This window comes from Biomphalaria glabrata, chromosome 7, assembly GCF_947242115.1.
Source record: "Biomphalaria glabrata chromosome 7, xgBioGlab47.1, whole genome shotgun sequence".
NCBI lineage: Eukaryota > Metazoa > Mollusca > Gastropoda > Planorbidae > Biomphalaria > Biomphalaria glabrata.
In genome coordinates this window covers 29663787-29681366 of record NC_074717.1, presented here as the reverse complement: position 1 = coordinate 29681366, position 17580 = coordinate 29663787, and the positions used below count along the sequence as shown (strand labels likewise).

General features: G+C 40.0%; 1 protein-coding gene across 6 annotated transcripts in view; it reads left to right on the top strand.

The window, feature by feature from the left end:
• Nucleotides 1-17580, top strand: part of LOC106068302 (probable methyltransferase-like protein 24) — a 65302-nt gene that overhangs the window by 22807 nt on the left and 24915 nt on the right. The window contains exon 2 of one of the 6 annotated variants that reach the window (XM_056034512.1): nt 7558-7724. The exons of 3 other annotated variants lie outside the window; for them this stretch is intronic. In XM_056034512.1, coding sequence (XP_055890487.1) covers nt 7558-7724 — 167 coding nt within the window. Of the gene's footprint in view, nt 1-7557; nt 7725-12986; nt 13430-13614; nt 13648-17580 lie in introns of those variants that run through there. 2 more of the 6 variants (XM_013227632.2, XM_013227631.2) reach the window with 2 other exon arrangements.

Sequence of the window (17580 nt, the reverse complement as noted above, 5' to 3'; positions counted from 1 at the left end):
TGATATTCTTTTAGAAAATTTGTAGAGCGCAGTTCTTCCTTCTTTGTAGCCGTGTTTTAGTGTTAAACTAGCAGATTAGTAGGTAGTTAGCAGTCTTATGTATTAGGCAGCAGTCTAGTGTAGGACTTGTAGGTTGTAGGTATCTTCAGTGAAGTCCAGTAGGGCGTCGCCGCCATAGGCGCCATTATCCCGTTGATGGTTAGAAATGCTTTTATCCAACCACCAGGCCTGGACATTGGGCTCTTCACCCCTGTCCTGTCTGAGGGCTCCCAGCGGTAGACGGCCATATCGATTGACTGGGCCAGACCGGGCCGTGCCGCGTACACAGCGCACCGTCCCCGTTCCTGGGTCCCGCTCGCTATAAGTGGCCGAGAACAGTGCTAACTGCGGGGAGCTTGCTGTAGGTATCAGCCTAGTGTAGTGGGTAGTAGCATAATGAGGTTGTTAGCAGTTTTGAGTACCAGGTACCAGTCTAGTGTACTATTTAGCGGTCTGGTTGGTAGCATTCTTGTGTACTATTTAGCAATTTAGTGTAGCAGGTAGGAATCAGCCTGTTACTAGACTACTTATCTATGATGCACGGACCTGTTGATGTCTCTAGGAACTAAGTCAATATAATCATTATTGGACTGAAATGTTTATACTCGTCTTCTAAACCTCCTGAAATCCCCTTATCATTGCAGCCATTTTGTGTGGACAGTTTATTCTATTAAAATATCGAGTTAATCTGGGATAATTTATTCTATTAAAATATCGAGTTAATCTGGGATAATTTATTCTATTAAAATATCGAGTTAATCTGGGATCATTTATTCTATTAAAATATCGAGTTAATCTGGGATAATTTATTCTATTAAAATATCGAGTTAATCTTGGATAATTTATTCTATTAAAATATCGGATTCATCTGGAATACTTAATTCTACTAAGGAGGCTCAGTGGCTGAGTGCTTAAGCGCTTGGCTTTCTAACCCGGGTTCCTGGGTTCAAATCTCAGTGAAGACTTGGATTTTGAATTTCTAGAACAATCTTTACATATTTTAGTTCATGAGTGTCTGCTCTTCTTAAGAGCGTCATTCTACAAGTGCTTAATTTCTGTTCATGGTTTTTGTAGATAATCCATTCTAGAACTAATTAGACTTAGCAAAAGGATGGACTGATGAAGTAAATGCTATTCAACAAGAAGAATGTCTCGCGATTCATCACGTTTCACACACAGACCGTCTGCTAAACTTCCTTCAAACACATCATCACGTTTCACACACAGACCGTCTGCTAAACTTCCTTCAAACACCTCATCACGTTTCACACACAGACCGTCTGCTAAACTTCCTTCAAACACCTCATCACTTTTCACACACAGACCGTCTGCTAAACTTCCTTCAAACACCTCTTCTAAAATAGCTTTAAAAAAAAGGCGACGTCGTTTGTAAAGTGATTAAGGAACAGTACCCCGCCACCTACATGTGGTGTCCTCTGGAGTAACTTTACCCATTTGGGATGTTCAGAAAAGGGCTAACGCAGCCGGAGTCTCTGATTCCTTTTGTCCTGCCTCTACATGCTTGACTGGTGTAGAGCTTAGCTGGTGGGTGTTTGGGGCAGGCCTTGACCTCTGGCTGACAAGCTCGTCTGATGTAATGACTGTGTCAGTCGGGAGTTCAGAGCTAATGCTATGGCCGCCCCTTGAGACTAGTGAATAGTCGAGACTTCTTCTCATAAAATGTTTCATGCCCATTCGAGTCATGATGAGTTCAGATTTCTTGACAAAAAAGGGGAACAGAACAAGTATTTGTTTTGCAAAGTATCAAAAGTCTTCAATGCCATTATGTCCATAACGTAACGAAGAGGAATTAACGTATTCACAGAAGAATTTAAGTCTGCATAGGCAGCGTAACTATTTTCGCTAAAAAATCCAGAAAATCCTCAATTAAGCGATCGAAACATTTATAAAATTAGCAACTACACATTGAAATAGCTCGATGTATCGGAAAGTCTTGAAAGAGTATTAAATAAAGCAAACCAAACAATTTCCGGCTGATACTTCAAATGGTTGTAGATTTAAATTACATTTCGAAACAACAACAACAACTAGATCTATTATAATAATGATGTATAAATTACATTCTTTTCCTAAATAGGAAGATAGTTAACACGTTTCTAGCTTATACCCTAGCTGGGCCTAGCTAGACCTAGATCTCGCCTAGATTGGTATTGTCTTTTTGACATCTCTAACTCCTGACTGAAACCTAGATATATATGTCTTTTCATAAATAAATCACTTGATCATAAAGGCAGTGATGATGCGATAAAGGTGGGTTCTACTGTAGATTATACGGAAACGGTAGATCTTCGATGTCTTGAAAAAGAGAAGTCTGGATTTTATTAGACTCAAAGACAGAATTCCATCTGTAGACAGCTTTGTTACCAACCGCCTTTACTTTTCCTCAACTAATGTCAGGTACCCATTAGGGGCGCCCTTTTAAGTTAAGTAAATTGTTGGCTATGTGGCTAAAAGACCAAAACTACTTGGGACTTGACCAAATAACAAAGCGGCTCGAGTTCGAATCCCAATTTGATCAAAGTGTTTGCTGATCACTCAAAGGCTGCACAAAACACCTCTGTCAGATACCTCCTCCCCTACAAGAGAGATTTGATCAAAGTGTTTGCTGATCACTTAAAGGCTGCACCGAACACCTCTGTCTGATACCTCCTCCCCTACAAGAGAGATTTGATCAAAGTGTTAGCTGATCACTCAAAGGCTGCACAAAACACCTCTGTCAGATACCTCCTCCCCTACAAGAGAGATTTGATCAAAGTGTTAGCTGAGCACTCAAAGGCTGCACAAAACACCTCTGTCAGATACCTCCTCCCCTACAAGAGAGATTTGATCAAAGTGTTAGCTGATCACTCAAAGGCTGCACAAAACACCTCTGTCAGATACCCCTTCCCCTACAAGAGAGATTTGATCAAAGTGTTAGCTGATCACTCAAAGGCTGCACAAAACACCTCTGTCAGATACCTCCTCCCCTACAAGAGAGATTTGATCAAAGTGTTAGCTGATCACTCAAAGGCTGCACAAAACACCTCTGTCAGATACCCCTTCCCCTACAAGAGAGATTTGATCAAAGTGTTAGCTGATCACTCAAAGGCTGCACAAAACACCTCTGTCAGATACCTCCTCCCCTACAAGAGAGATTTGATCAAAGTGTTAGCTGATCACTCAAAGGCTGCACAAAACACCTCTGTCAGATACCCCTTCCCCTACAAGAGAGATTTGATCAAAGTGTTAGCTGATCACTCAAAGGCTGCACAAAACACCTCTGTCAGATACCTCCTCCCCTACAAGAGAGATTTGATCAAAGTGTTAGCTGAGCACTCAAAGGCTGCACAGAACACCTCTCCCAGATACCCCTTCCCCTACAAGAGAGATTTGATCAAAGTGTTAGCTGAGCACTCAAAGGCTGCACAGAACACCTCTCCCAGATACTCCTTCCCCTACAAGAGAGATTTGATCAAAGTGTTAGCTGATCACTCAAAGGCTGCACATAACACCTCTCCCAATTCAGAAACCCCATTGACAACGAACAACATGCTGGGAATTACTCCCTTAGAGCACGTGAGAGGAAGCGAGCAGTGAGTCTTAAGGTTGCCTTGTCCCCGTACAAGGACAGCTATTGTGTCGGCCATGAACCAGTTATCTCTCTATCTTATCCTTGTCCCAATCGTCCTTCGTGCAGAACTCTGCATTCGTAAAGAATGTGGTCTATTGTTTCGTCGTCCTCCATGCAATGGCGACACCGTGTGTGGTAATTCTCCTTCCACCGTCCGAGGTAAGCACCAATTGGACAGTGTCCGACCCGGAACTGGGCTAGAACACCGCTCCCAGATACCTCCTCCCCTACATTGATGAAAGTGTTTGCTGAGCACTCAAAGGCTGCACAGAACACCTCTCCCAAACACCCCCTCTCCCAAACACCCCCTCTCCCACGAGAGATTGGATCAACGTGTTTGCTGGCACATACTTAATGTGAAAAGTTTTTGCTTTTGTATGCAGTAACATATAGGATACTTCATTCAAAGAAAATGAAGATCCATCACCAGTACTTCTCCCTGCCACATCGTTTATAACTGTGTCCAAATCAATTTCTTGTAAAACATTTTCATTTACACCCAGCAACATAAAATCTTCCATCTGTTCTTGTGTCATGGCGCTTCTCAGCCATTTTTTTTTTAAATTCAGTGTGCAAAAGTTTCTTTCACAAGCTTACCTACTTTAGTACTTGACTGTTAGGCGCTTCCGCGGTGTCTAATGCAAATAAACCAAATGGAGGTAACACTCAACTGAATACATAATCCACAATAACATCAGCGAAAGGCCGAACAATCAATAGAAGTTAGTCGACGCTGATACTGAATGTCGAACAAGTTTAATAGCAATGAAGGGAACCATTGAATGTCAGCTAACTCTAGAGGTTCATAAACTGTGACTTATTTCTACTTTGTCCTGGAAGTAGTCTGTCTAAGTCGACTTCTATTTCGTTCTGTCTCTAAAACCTATTCCTGTTTTTATTAGTCACGTCATTGTCACTAAGTCCAAACGTTCCCCTATTTCCGAAACCATTAATGACTTCCTAATCGTGCCATAACAGAGCAAGCGAGAATACATAGCAGTAATTGTTTGGTTCAACTCTAAATGTCTCTGCTGTGCCGTTACTCTTTATTTTTGTTGTTAATTCGTGTTTCATTTTAACCATCACCCATGCTTGTTCCAATGTTTAAGCTATAAAATGTGATGTATTGATGGCTTCTTACGTAGGATAAATTTAATATTGATTTGTACGTGCTGGGTTCCGTTAAAAAGTCATCCACAATAACGCGAATTTTTTTTATGAATTTACAATGACCCATTATTTAAAAATATAAATCTATACAGAATCATAAAGGTTTTTTTTTAATAATGTGTATTTAAAAGACTTTCAATAAATATTGAATATGACATCGCTTTATGAAACCAGATCTTTATTTCGAGAATTTCCGTCATTAATGACCTCCTCAACAAATTAAGTTCGCTGACAGCCACTCTATAGCAAAAAAAAAACAAAAAAACTTCTTGTGTATAGTGTAAAGTTTTGATCTTATGATTGAATTTCAAACAAAATTAATTGTCACTTTGTTTTTAAAAGTTGTCTGCTTTGCGCACACACACACACACACCACACACACACACACATTGCTTTCTTTGGTGGCGATCCGACAGGCCCATTGGGCATATACCCCGATGCCCCTTTAGCCATCTAACCCGTTTCACACCGGTTTAATGTGGTCATCTATCAAAACCTGTCTTAATGAATCAGCGAGTGGCCTTGACATAAGACGTTTTCTTGGCTCTCAAATATTCACTCGTATGACCAAGCATTCCCTGATTACCTTTTGTTTTAAATCTAGGAAAGCAAGATAATGTCGATGTGCCATTGACCAACAAAAATCACACAAATTAATACCAAGTCATATATACTGATGTTTCGAAGAAAAATAAGAATAAATGCCATTTACACAACCACGTTGTTTTTTTTTAGTTACAGTACAATTGTGTTGCTAACGCTTAAATAAATGATTGGAAAAATCCATCAATTAAAAAAGCATTTATTTATTTATTTGCTCGCAGTACTTAGTAGCTTATCACAACTGAACAATTGCTGGCAGTACTGATTAGTAGCTTATCACAACTGAACAATTGCTGGCAGTACTGATTAATAGCTTACCTCAACTGAACAATTGCTGGCAGTACTGATTAGTAACTTACCTCAACTGAACAATTGCTGGCAGTACTGATTAGTAGCTTATCACAACTGAACAATTGCTGGCAGTACTGATTAGTAGCTTACCTCAACTGAACAATTGCTGGCAGTACTGATTAGTAACTTACCTCAACTGAACAGTCACAAATGACAAAGAAAATGTGTAATGTAATGAAGTGAAAATAAAAGACTGTTTCAAATCAGGACCTTGTTGCCACACCAGAAGTTGACTGCATTGTAAACGGAATCCATTCGTCCATCTTCCTATGAACATGAAAAGTTTGGTTGTCCATCCCGCTTAGAAGTAAATGTGAACGTGGCTGAACTCTCCCCTTAGCTCTTGAAATATTGGCTTCATCTCATACAGAAAACTACTTAACTATTTCAGCTATATACTCTGATTTCTGAAAACAACTTATCCCCGAAGCCGTGGTAGTTTCATAGTTCTAAATCTACAGTTTGTAAAGAACTTGTTAGACTGATGGGTAAGAGATCTTCTGCAGGAAATCTTATCTCGCATTAAGCTTTTGAAATACTGTTCAGTTTCTTCGGACATTCTACATTCGATGGACGTCGTAAAGATCAAATAACATGGAGCATAACTCACCGCTTGAGAGATGTTTCAATCATGGACATAACGCTTGAGAGATGTTTCAATCATGGGCATAACGCTGGAGAAATGTTTCAATCATGGACATAACGCTTGAGAGATGTTTCAATCATGGGCATAACGCTGGAGAAATGTTTCAATCATGGACATAACGCTGAAGAAATGTTTCAATCATGGATATAAAGCTGGAGAAATGTTTCAATCATGGACATAACGCTGAAGAAATGTTTTAATCATGCACATAACGCTGAAGAAATGTTTTAATCATGGACATAAAGTTAAAGAAATGTTTTAATCATGGACATAACGCTGAAGAAATGTTTTAATCATGGACATAACGCTGAAGAAATGTTTTAATCATGGACATAACGCTGAAGAAATGTTTTAATCATGGACATAAAGCTGAAGAAATGTTTCAATCATGGACATAACGCTGAAGAAATGTTTTAATCATGGACATAACGCTGAAGAAATGTTTTAATCCCGGACATAAAGTTAAAGAAATGCTTCAAGGATTGACCATGCAAACGATAGTATTGACAACCATAAATGTCGTGATAATGCCATGCTCGAAAGATACATGTCTTCGGGCAAATGGGACAGCTGTTAACAAGCCTGCACCACTACCATGTGATGGGCATTCTTTCAACACAGTGAGCTCAAACAACAGGTGAATGTTGCCCATTATTATTATTATTGTGGTATTGTTATTAATATATTTCCTGGACGCACTGTAAACTTGAACACATTTTGATGCTATCTGAACAATATATCCTACAGCCTGTTTAAATGTAAAATATAATTCTCGAACAAAAAAGTGATGCTTTATTTTTTTAAAATATGATTTTCATAATACTTATTAATAGTAATAAGGTGCATCTTAAAATCTTCGAACGAGGGAATAGACTTCAATTAAAACAATCCAACACATGATCTCCACTTCAATCCGACCCTGCATTACTCTCGCCCCGTCTTTTCTTGAAGTAAACCAAGGCGGCAGTGAAAAGAAACTGGTGCCATCGGCCCAACTAAAACTCTAGTAGTGATATATTTACGTATGCTCATAATTCAGATCAGTATTCAATAAATTATTACACTGGTTATAGCGGTTTATTACGATTATCCTTTTTTTTTTATTCCTTGTACACAGCAGACTTGTCCGGCAATGAAGTGCTCGATTGTGTAAGACTGGTGTTGAACCGTTTTCTGATCGATAGGCCAAGGCAACACTTCCAAACATGTTGTAAGGGCTTGAAGTATAGATCTAGATATGACTCCTTGGTTTCCTCCCCTTCTTTTAGTCCTAAAGTACCAATGGTAAGAAAAGAAGCAGACGCATTCTAACTGTAAGACTTGTTTGATCTGAATGCTGGGAAAGCGGGCTGAGAATGCTGCAAATCTAATCTTTAAACGTTGCTTTTGTTTTCCCTTCTTCTTCCTGTCTGTCCCTCTTTCTCTGCTTCTTCCTGTCTGTCCCACTTTCCCTTCTTCTTCCTGTCTGTCCCTCTTTCTCTGCTTCTTCCTGTCTGTCCCACTTTCCCTTCTTCTTCCTGTCTGTCCCTCTTTCTCTGCTTCTTCCTGTCTGTCTCTCTTTCTCTGCTTCTTCCTGTCTGTCCCTCTTTCCCTTCTTCTTCCTGTCTGTCCCACTTTCCCTTCTTCTTCCTGTCTGTCCCTCTTTCTCTGCTTCTTCCTGTCTGTCTCTCTTTCTCTGCTTCTTCCTGTCTGTCCCTCTTTCCCTTCTTCTTCCTGTCTGTCCCTCTTTCTCTGCTTCTTCCTGTCTGTTCCTCTTTCCCTTCTTCTTCATGTCTGTCCCTCTTTCTCTGCTTTTTCCTCTTTGTCCCTCTTTCCCTTCGTTTTCATGTCTGTCCCTCTTTCCCTTCTTCCTGTCTGTCCCTCTTTCTCTGCTTCTTCCTGTCTGTCCCACTTTCCCTTCTTCTTCCTGTCTGTCCCACTTTCCCTTCTTCTTCCTGTCTGTCCCTCTTTCTCTGCTTCTTCCTGTCTGTCCCTCTTTCCCTTCTTCTTCCTGTCTGTCCCACTTTCCCTTCTTCTTCCTGTCTGTCCCTCTTTCTCTGCTTCTTCCTGTCTGTTCCTCTTTCCCTTCTTCTTCATGTCTGTCCCTCTTTCTCTGCTTTTTCCTCTTTGTCCCTCTTTCCCTTCGTTTTCATGTCTGTCCCTCTTTCCCTTCTTCCTGTCTGTCCCTCTTTCTCTGCTTCTTCCTGTCTGTCCCTCTTTCTCTGCTTCTTCCTGTCTGTCCTTCTTTCTCTGCTTATTCCTCTGTCCCTCTTTCTCTGCTTCTTCCTGTCTGTCTCTCTTTCTCTGCCTTTTCCTATGTCTCTCTTTCTCTGCTTTTTCCTCTTTGTCCCTCTTTCCCTTCGTTTTCATGTCTGTCCCTCTTTCCCTTCTTCCTGTCTGTCCCTCTTTCTCTGCTTCTTCCTGTCTGTCCCTCTTTCTCTGCTTATTCCTGTCTGTCCTTCTTTCTCTGCTTATTCCTCTGTCCCTCTTTCTCTGCTTCTTCCTGTCTGTCTCTCTTTCTCTGCCTTTTCCTATGTCTCTCTTTCTCTGCTTTTTCCTCTTTGTCCCTCTTTCCCTTCGTTTTCATGTCTGTCCCTCTTTCCCTTCTTCTTCTGTCTGTCCCTCTTTCTCTGCTTTTTCCTGTTTGTCCCTCTTTCTCTGCTTTTTCATGTATGTCCCTCTTTCTCTACTTTTTCCTGTTTGTCCTTTTCTCTACTTCTTCCTGTAAATCTTTTTCTGCTTCTTTATATCTTTCTTCTTATTCTTTTCTAGGTTCCCTGTCAGCAAAACATAACATATTTTCTATAATTTTTACTGGTGGCAGCGTCCCTGATGCAAAGATCGTTTATCTATCCATGCAAACTGCTAGGATAAAAGTTTATACTTTATCGTTTTAGTATTATCAAATTACCTTCCTTTGTATAGGTTGTTTATAAAAACAGTCACAACAGTGCCAGTTAACCGGCCAACACTTTAATTCTCTTAAAGATATTTTTGATCGTAAGTTATGCACATATACATACAAACTACATTTTTTTAAACATAGTGAAAAGCTACAGGACATTTGCAGGGTTGACTTTTGAGGTTGATAGTTTTGTAAATTGCCTTTCTTTGGAAGGCAAAGAGTAATGAGTGATTGGGTCCAGGGTTTGGGCCATTCTCCTAACTGCCGGATTTTGATGCAAATCGTATAAAGTGCTTTTATCACGTTTTCTCCCCCATCCTGTCAAAGTTCACCAGGAATGTTGTCCGGCTGATTTTCTCTTTTTCATGGCTATCACTGAGCGAGCGAAGAATAAGATATTCGTCGATGTTGGATGTTGCCGGGACATTTAGTAAGTCGGGATATGCAAAGATTTCAAAGTTATGCAACTCTGAACAGTATTCCATCTATATCACATCCTTTTCCCCAGTTAAACATCTAGTGGTTTTTGTCTTGTATTGTGTTAGTTCTTCCATACTTTGAGGTTGTGAGGTCCTTCACCAGTTGGTACGCTTTTTTACTGTCGTTCCTGTTCAGTCCCTGCTCAATTTCTTGAGATTGTTTTCTCTGTCCATTTCTTCTTCACTTCTTTCATTTCCTTTGGAATCTATGTGTTGACACTTTTGTATTCGTGGGCTTATTTAGGGTCGGACATTTTTTTCCCCGTCGCTTGTCACAGAGTTGTAGTATAACCTCTTTTACCCAGGGTTATTTGGGTGGGCAGAGCTTCCCTAATACCTCTACTCTGGGGCTGGGCCACATTCTTATATGCTTGCGAATCTTGGACGCTGACTGCAAAACCAGAGAGGAGGATCCTAGCAATTGAATTGAGATGCTACAGAAAGATCCTAGTTATCTCATTCAAATCACAAACGAAAAGAGACAGGATTAATACAGCGATTGGACCCTACAATGACCTGGTAACTATTGTCAAAAAACGTAAACTAAAGCTCTATGGCCATATTACAATGTCCTCAGAGCTCTTAAAGATCTTAAAGATCCCATGAAAAGGGAGAGGAGGCAGACAGAGAAAGCTATGGTAAGACAACATTAAGATTGGACGAGTCTGCCAATGAAAGGGATTCTATCCAAAGCAAAAGACATAGAGGAATGGAGAAAGATGGTCAACAGATCTTGTGTGGAGCCCCAACGGTCCAGTTGATTAAGGGATAGGTGAGGATGAAAAGCCACAAAAGCAAGTTCGCGTTATGATGTAAGTTCATGCCAGTGGCGTGCCATCAGTGGGGGGAAAGGGTTCAATGAACTCAGGCTCACGACCATTAGGGGGCCACAGCCTGTGGCGTAGCAATATGGCGGGAAGGGGTTCATTGCGCTTCGGCTCATGACCGATTGAAGCCTACTTGAGCCCTTTGGGATGACACCAAAGTGGAAACAAAATTGCACACCTCTGTAAATATCGATACAAAAATGGTCGTACCGGTAATCGTTATACTAGACTTTTAACTTCAAAACGCGAAGCCATGTTTTCATCTATAATCTGTGTAACAGCATTACAAGGACCGGCTTTCATCAGGTTTATTGTAATGGCGGCTAGCTTTAATCCAATGTGCTTTAGTGGTGGCGTTTGTTTGTTTTTTGCACTGTTCAACCATTGGTAGCATTAATGGAGTGTGTTGGGGGTGGGATGGTTAGAAAGTTTGGTTAAGGAAATATGGATGTCTAGCACAGAAAAAAAAAAAAAGAGGAGTCGACACTTAGGTCGATAAGTTTAGTTCTGATAGTACGAATTGAAAGTTCGACACAGCTGCTAACTATTTAACTTTCGTAAAGCTCAATCTGTTGTTTTTTCCCCAGCATTATTTTAAATCAAAAATAATAAAGTATTCTGTTACAAATCTTATATCCACTCACTCTGTCTGTATGGTCAAAAGTTTGTATACATTATCTCTCCAACATCCAATCTCGGACAAAGTTGAAAGTTTTGCACAATAATTTCTTGTACAAGAATCAATAAAAAAAAAATTAGTTAATTAACTATTGATAATTATTATTTTTGTTTGGTATCGAACAACGGAAAGAAATCGTACTTGACAGATGTCGTGGTATGAGTCCATTAGTTCGCTTGAGGAGACTTAATTTCTGAGTTTATTTTTTAAAAAATGTTTTTCTTGTTTTTTCTTTTTAATATTAGCATAGATCTAGATTTAAAATTAAATATTAAACAAGCAAAAAGAAACAAACATATTGTGTTGTATAGAGAATCGTTAAAGTTGTTTCATTTTGTGCACTATTACGATGAATGAAGTCACCAATTTAAGGAGGAGGTTGATAACAAAACCTATACGGTAGAGCTATGACTAAATTTATAATGGAATAGTTGCTTAGTCTTGGTTCATTGTTCTGAATGTGTTATTGTTTTGGCTCAAAGCATATCAAAATTGGCCTTATTGAATCCAATAGGGAAAGCATTGTTTATAGTACATTGAAATAATTGGGCCCTTACAGCAATGACATGCATTTAGTTTTGATGTACTATCGATGCTAACACTAATTACTTTGTGTTCCCCAAAGGAAAAAGATGGCCTGGACGTTGCAGCCCTTGGGGACTAGAAACATTCACTTCTTATTGTTCGGCTTATTTTCGAGAACAAAACTGTCCGCGCGATGTGTCAGAACTATTAGAAAGAAAGTGAGCAGCAAGATCTACACAAAGCTGTGAGTCAACTGGAGAAAATCTAGAATGAAGTAAATCATATGAGAAATGACTTCGATAGTTTAACAATGAGGCTTATGGAGAAGCTCGATAGTGGGGTGTTGATCCAACATTTCGTTCCACGTGATTGCGGAATAATGTATCGATACGTACATCGTACTCGGTTGTTTTTATGCTACATACAAAATGTATATTATTGAGGAGGGTAAAGGGGGGGGGGGGGTCACCAACATATTCTTTTGAACCCGGTACGTGGAGCACCTTGCTACGCCACTGGTTCATACGACAAAGAGATGATTGGGAGGAGGGTCATTGAACTTTCCAACACGGTTCCCATCACCGCATTCAAATTGTCGTGTCCATTGGAGGAACTGAACATCGGCAGCTTCACTGCCCACTGTGGACAAAAGTCTCGAGGGACCTCATAGCAGCGCGACACGGACCGGATATGGCACGCAGGCCGTTGCTTGGACATCACTGATCTATCTAAGTGTGGCATCTGTAAAACATACAAGTCATCTTTGTCTGTCGTGGTTACTCTATAATGTACAGATGTGCATTGTATAGAATAGCATTGCCTTGTGTTTTGTATAGAATAGCATTGCCTTGTGTTTTGTATAGAGTAGCATTGCCTTGTGTTTTGTATAGAGTAGCATTGCCTTGTGTTTTGTATAGAGTAGCATTGCCTTGTGTTTTGTATAGAATAGCATTGTCTTGTGTTCTGTATTGTGTGTACCCGTACTTTTTTTGTATTTATATTGCTGTCTATATTGTAAGGTCTAAATTGTGTTTTGTATACTGTATACTTTGCCTTGTAATACAACGTGTAATGGTACCACTTGGCTGCACGTGTATACGACCTGTGTTCCGTACCAATTAAGACCGTGTACAACATTTGGTTTAACCATCTGTTACACCAACCAGTAGGCGTAATTATTTGTTGACTATATATACGCTATAAAGTGGACCTGACTAGCGGTTTCTAAACATTCTACCCTGTTAATTGCGCTGAACTACCAACCATTTCCTTGGACTTTCAAAAAGGTCTATACGTGCATCAAAAGAAATGTATTCCAAACAAAGTGTGTGGAAGTGGGCAGACTATTTGAGCGCGCATGCAGTTACTTGCCCTTTCAAATAGTTGGTACTTTTGGGTTACGCGTCACTAATGAGGACTCGCTGATTTATTCAATCTATTTAAGTAGAACCCGAACTATTGTCAACTGGCTGTGGAAGCTCTAATGTACTTAGCCATCACATATACAGCAACTGCATTGCTACGCATAAACGGAAAGCCGAGCTTTCATTTTGTTTCAATGAACGATGCTATTAAGCGAAGGATTCAATTATGAGGTATGCCATTAACTTTACTATTAGGAAGACTTAGGTTTCAAACTGTTGCTTTTAGTTCATCGCTGTGCACGCATCGACACTACCCCCACTCATTTCCTCCGCCAACACTATCGCATGTATTATAATCACTCTCACTCTCTCTCACACACACACACACACACACATACACTCGCTTTGTAGTCTACCATATCCTGTTCTACATGTCAACAAACTCAAAGGTATGTAAATAGTTATATAAAGATATATAGTGTATATAAGTATTTGGGTTGTTTTCCTACTCTTTGTTATGACTTGACAACTTGGCCTACTTTGTAAATCTATTGCCCAATGGTCGACCGGTTTTGTTAACACAACTACTACAGTGTCTTGCGTAACTTGAACTTGAAAGAAGTTTTCACCTATCCAATGAGGGTGGGGATGTATTCATCATTTGTGTTTGTTTGACACGTATCGGGTGTTGCTTCAGATTTGAAGATTATTGCATCCTAGCTAAAACCTAACACAGGACAACGGAAGTTAGCGTCGTGCAGGTTTATTAACCCGACAACATTGGCACCACGGCCCAGAGCGTATACCATACGCCCAAGGGAGCCAAGACAAAAGAAATGGATTTATAAAAAAAAAAAATTGTTTTGCTGCTTGTAGATGCACATGTGCTTTGTACCCATCTTCTTTCTCTTTTCTTTGCGTTCTTCATGAAACATAGGGCCTCAGTAGAAACACGCCACGGTCTCTCGCTAGTTTCTTTTGTATGGCATCCCAGCTCTTTTCTGTCCTCTTGGCTTCATCTAGTACACTGCGTCTGCATGTGAGTCGTGTGACCTGGTGGTTCCACTTTAAGCTCTGTCTTGATCTGTTGTTGGTATCTTGTCTAAGGGTGTGACCAATCCACCTCCACTTTCTCTCGCACCTCTATATATCTGTCAACCCATCTCCCACAGTTTGGTGTTGTTTTTTTATTTAGTGTATTTTAAAGATATTTCTCAGACATCTGTTGATGAAGGTCTGTACTTTTTTTTGTTGTTGCTTCAGTTGTTCTCCATGTTTCAGAACCATACAGTAGGACCACCTTGACATTAGAATTAAAGATTCTTATTTTAGTCTTGTTAGAGATGTGAAGAGATTTCCAGGTTGGTTTTAGCTGTCTAAATATCTAACTCGCTAGATTTATACATTTAATGTCTTTATCGGTTCCACCTGATACACTGACTACACTCCCAAGGTACATAAAACTATCGACTTGGTCTATGGTCTGAGAATCCAGTTCTATGTCTCCATTTTGTTTGTTGTTTACTTTTAGTACTTTTGTTTTAGTTGGTTTATTTTGAGGCCTACTCTTTTTCCTACTTCACTTAAAGCTGTGACCTTTTCTTGCTTATCCTGTAGTCTGTGTGATAATAGGGCTATGTCATCGGCGAATTCAGATCCTTCAGCTTTTGTGTGAAACTTTATTGGATTCCTCTCCCTGAATTAGAGTAAGCTTCTTTTGTGACCCAATCCAAAACTAGAAGGAACAGGAGTGGTGAAAGAAAACATCCCTGTTTGACTCCTGTTATGACTGGAAATTTATCGGACAGTTTGCAATTGTAGACTACTTGGCAGATGAAACCATCATTTATTTAATTTGGCATCATATAGATTTTTGATTATTGTTATTACTTCATTTGGGATCCCTTAGTGTCCCTAGTGTCCCATTACTGCCCGGATATCATTTTGTCATTACTATCAAAGGCATTTTCAAAGTCGACTAATGTTGCGTAAAGAGGAAATGGCCATTCGACACATATGCTACAATTATTCTGAGTCTTGCTTTTTGGTCGCTCCCTTTTCTAAATCCGGCCTGTTCTTCCCTTAGGTGTTCACCTCGTGCTCCCTTCCTTCTGTTAAACAAGATTCTGCTGGAAATCTTGCTTGATACCGACCGCATAGTGATCCCACGTCATTTTTCACATTGTGATAGGTCTCCACTCTTTGCTAGTTCTATTAGCAAGCCCCTATTTCCCCTCACCGGGAGGTGTTTCTGTTAACCAAATTTTGTTGAATAGTTTGTGCAGTTGGTCAACTATTTCACTCCCTCCTTCTTTTAGGATGTCGGGTTGTATTTTGTCCATGTCAGCTGCTTGACCTGTCTTCATTTGTCTGAGTGCATTTGTTATTCCTTCCATGTTTATGTCTAGTGTTGGTCCTACATTTAGATCTGGTGGAGTTTTGTGAAACTGCTTGGTAGTTTTGTTTGGATTGTTGCTTGTGGTTTCTTGTTTTTGCTAGGTTAACTGCCTGCACATTTCCCCTCTTCGATTCATTGCCATGCCTCATCACTAATCCAGTGATATATATAAATAGGCTTATTACTAAACAAGATCTAGTTCGCGGAGGATTTTTAAAGGAGTACGCGAAAGGCTATTAGATCTACAAGTAGACATGGGCGTAGCCAGGATTTTTTTCGGGGAGGGTTTCCCCCCGCGAAAAAAAATTATATATATATATATATATGTGTATGTGTGTGTGTACATAATTAATCTTTATTACATTCTGACCCTTTCGGAAGACGTTTATTGTTTATTGTAGACTCCCCGCACTTGCTAGCAAGGGGGTCTGGTGGAGCTCGCAGCGCTCCCCTAGGGCGCCCCGCCGCCGAGCACTATTTCTGGTATTGAAAGCCAACAAAATGCATATTCTGAGGTATCTACAGTGCATTATCTTGCTATTAAAAAGTTTTATTTCAAAAACCTAATGTGCTATTCTTACTGACTTAGACCCTCTCGCGCCGTTCGGCGCATTTTCCGGCAAGCTGTTTCCGCAACTCTTATTTTGCGTAATTCATTTTGTCGGAAAACAAGTCCCGCAAAACCTCGTGGGACGCTCTGTCACAACCTTACTAAGGATTCGACTCCCAGTTCGGCATATGATTTCTTTGATTTAGACCCGATCTCTATGACTGACTCCTAAAATCTGTCTTAGCCATCTTTGTTGAGACACATTTAATGATTTTCAATTTCGGCAGAAGACTGTTCACACTTAATTAATGGAGCCCAAGCCACTGGTAGAAATTTGTAACCTTTCTTGACTACGCTCTTGGAATTACATGCCTGTATTTCGCTTTAGATTTTATATCGAAAAGGAAAGTTTTTTCGTCAAATCATCTGTTGAGGGGTTTTAAACTAAAAAATCTCTGTTTTTTTTTTTTTTTTTAATTCAAAACCCCATTTAGCTACGATCATAGAATTTGGTGACTGTAGTTTGCTTTAGAATAATATTGAAGAGAGAGGTTTTCAACTCTAAACGCTCTGTAGGGGAATTTTAAACTCAAAACCATCTGGAGGGGTTTTAAACTTTAAAGAAAAAGCCAGCTGGAGGAGGGGGATTTAAACTCAAAACCCTTTTGGCTACGCTCATAGCTTTTATAGTGTGTAATTTGCTTTTTTTTTTATATTGAAGAGGTACTTTTTAGCTTCAAACCCCAACTGGAAGGGGGAGGGGGGTTAAACTCAAAACCCCTTTGGCTACGCTCATAGAATTTTGAGTGTGTAATTTGCTTTTTTATATTGAAGATGGGGTTATCGTAAATTTTGGAGGGGGGTTTAAAATCAAAATCTTCCTCAACTGTGCTGTTGGAATTTGGGGATTGTTGTTTGCATTTTTTTTTGTTTTGTTTTATAGAAGAGGGGGATTTAACTGCAAAAACCTCTGGTAGGGGGTTTAAAATTCAAAACCCCATGTAGGGGGTTTTAAACTCAAAGCCCCCTGGTAGAGGGATTTGTATCTCAAAACCCCCTGATAGGGGTTTTTTAAATCTCAAAACACCCTGGTAGGGGGATTTAAACTCAAAACCCCCTGGTAGAGGGGTTTTAACTCAAAACTGCCTCGGCTATGCTGTGGTAAGTGATGATTTAGTATTAAAATATCACCTTAAATAAACAAAATCAAAGCAAAAATCACTCACTTATTTCCGTCCCCCCCCCCCGCCGGGGGGGGGGATTTCATTTCGGGGGGGGGAGGGTTGAACCCCAAGAACCCCCCCCCTGGCTACGCCCATGCAAGTAGACCTTACTCAAAGTAATGGTAGGCCCCTATTGCAACAGGAAATCTTGACCACTATGCTGATACGGACCACTTCACTTATAATGGGAAGTTGAGTTAATAAAGACGGG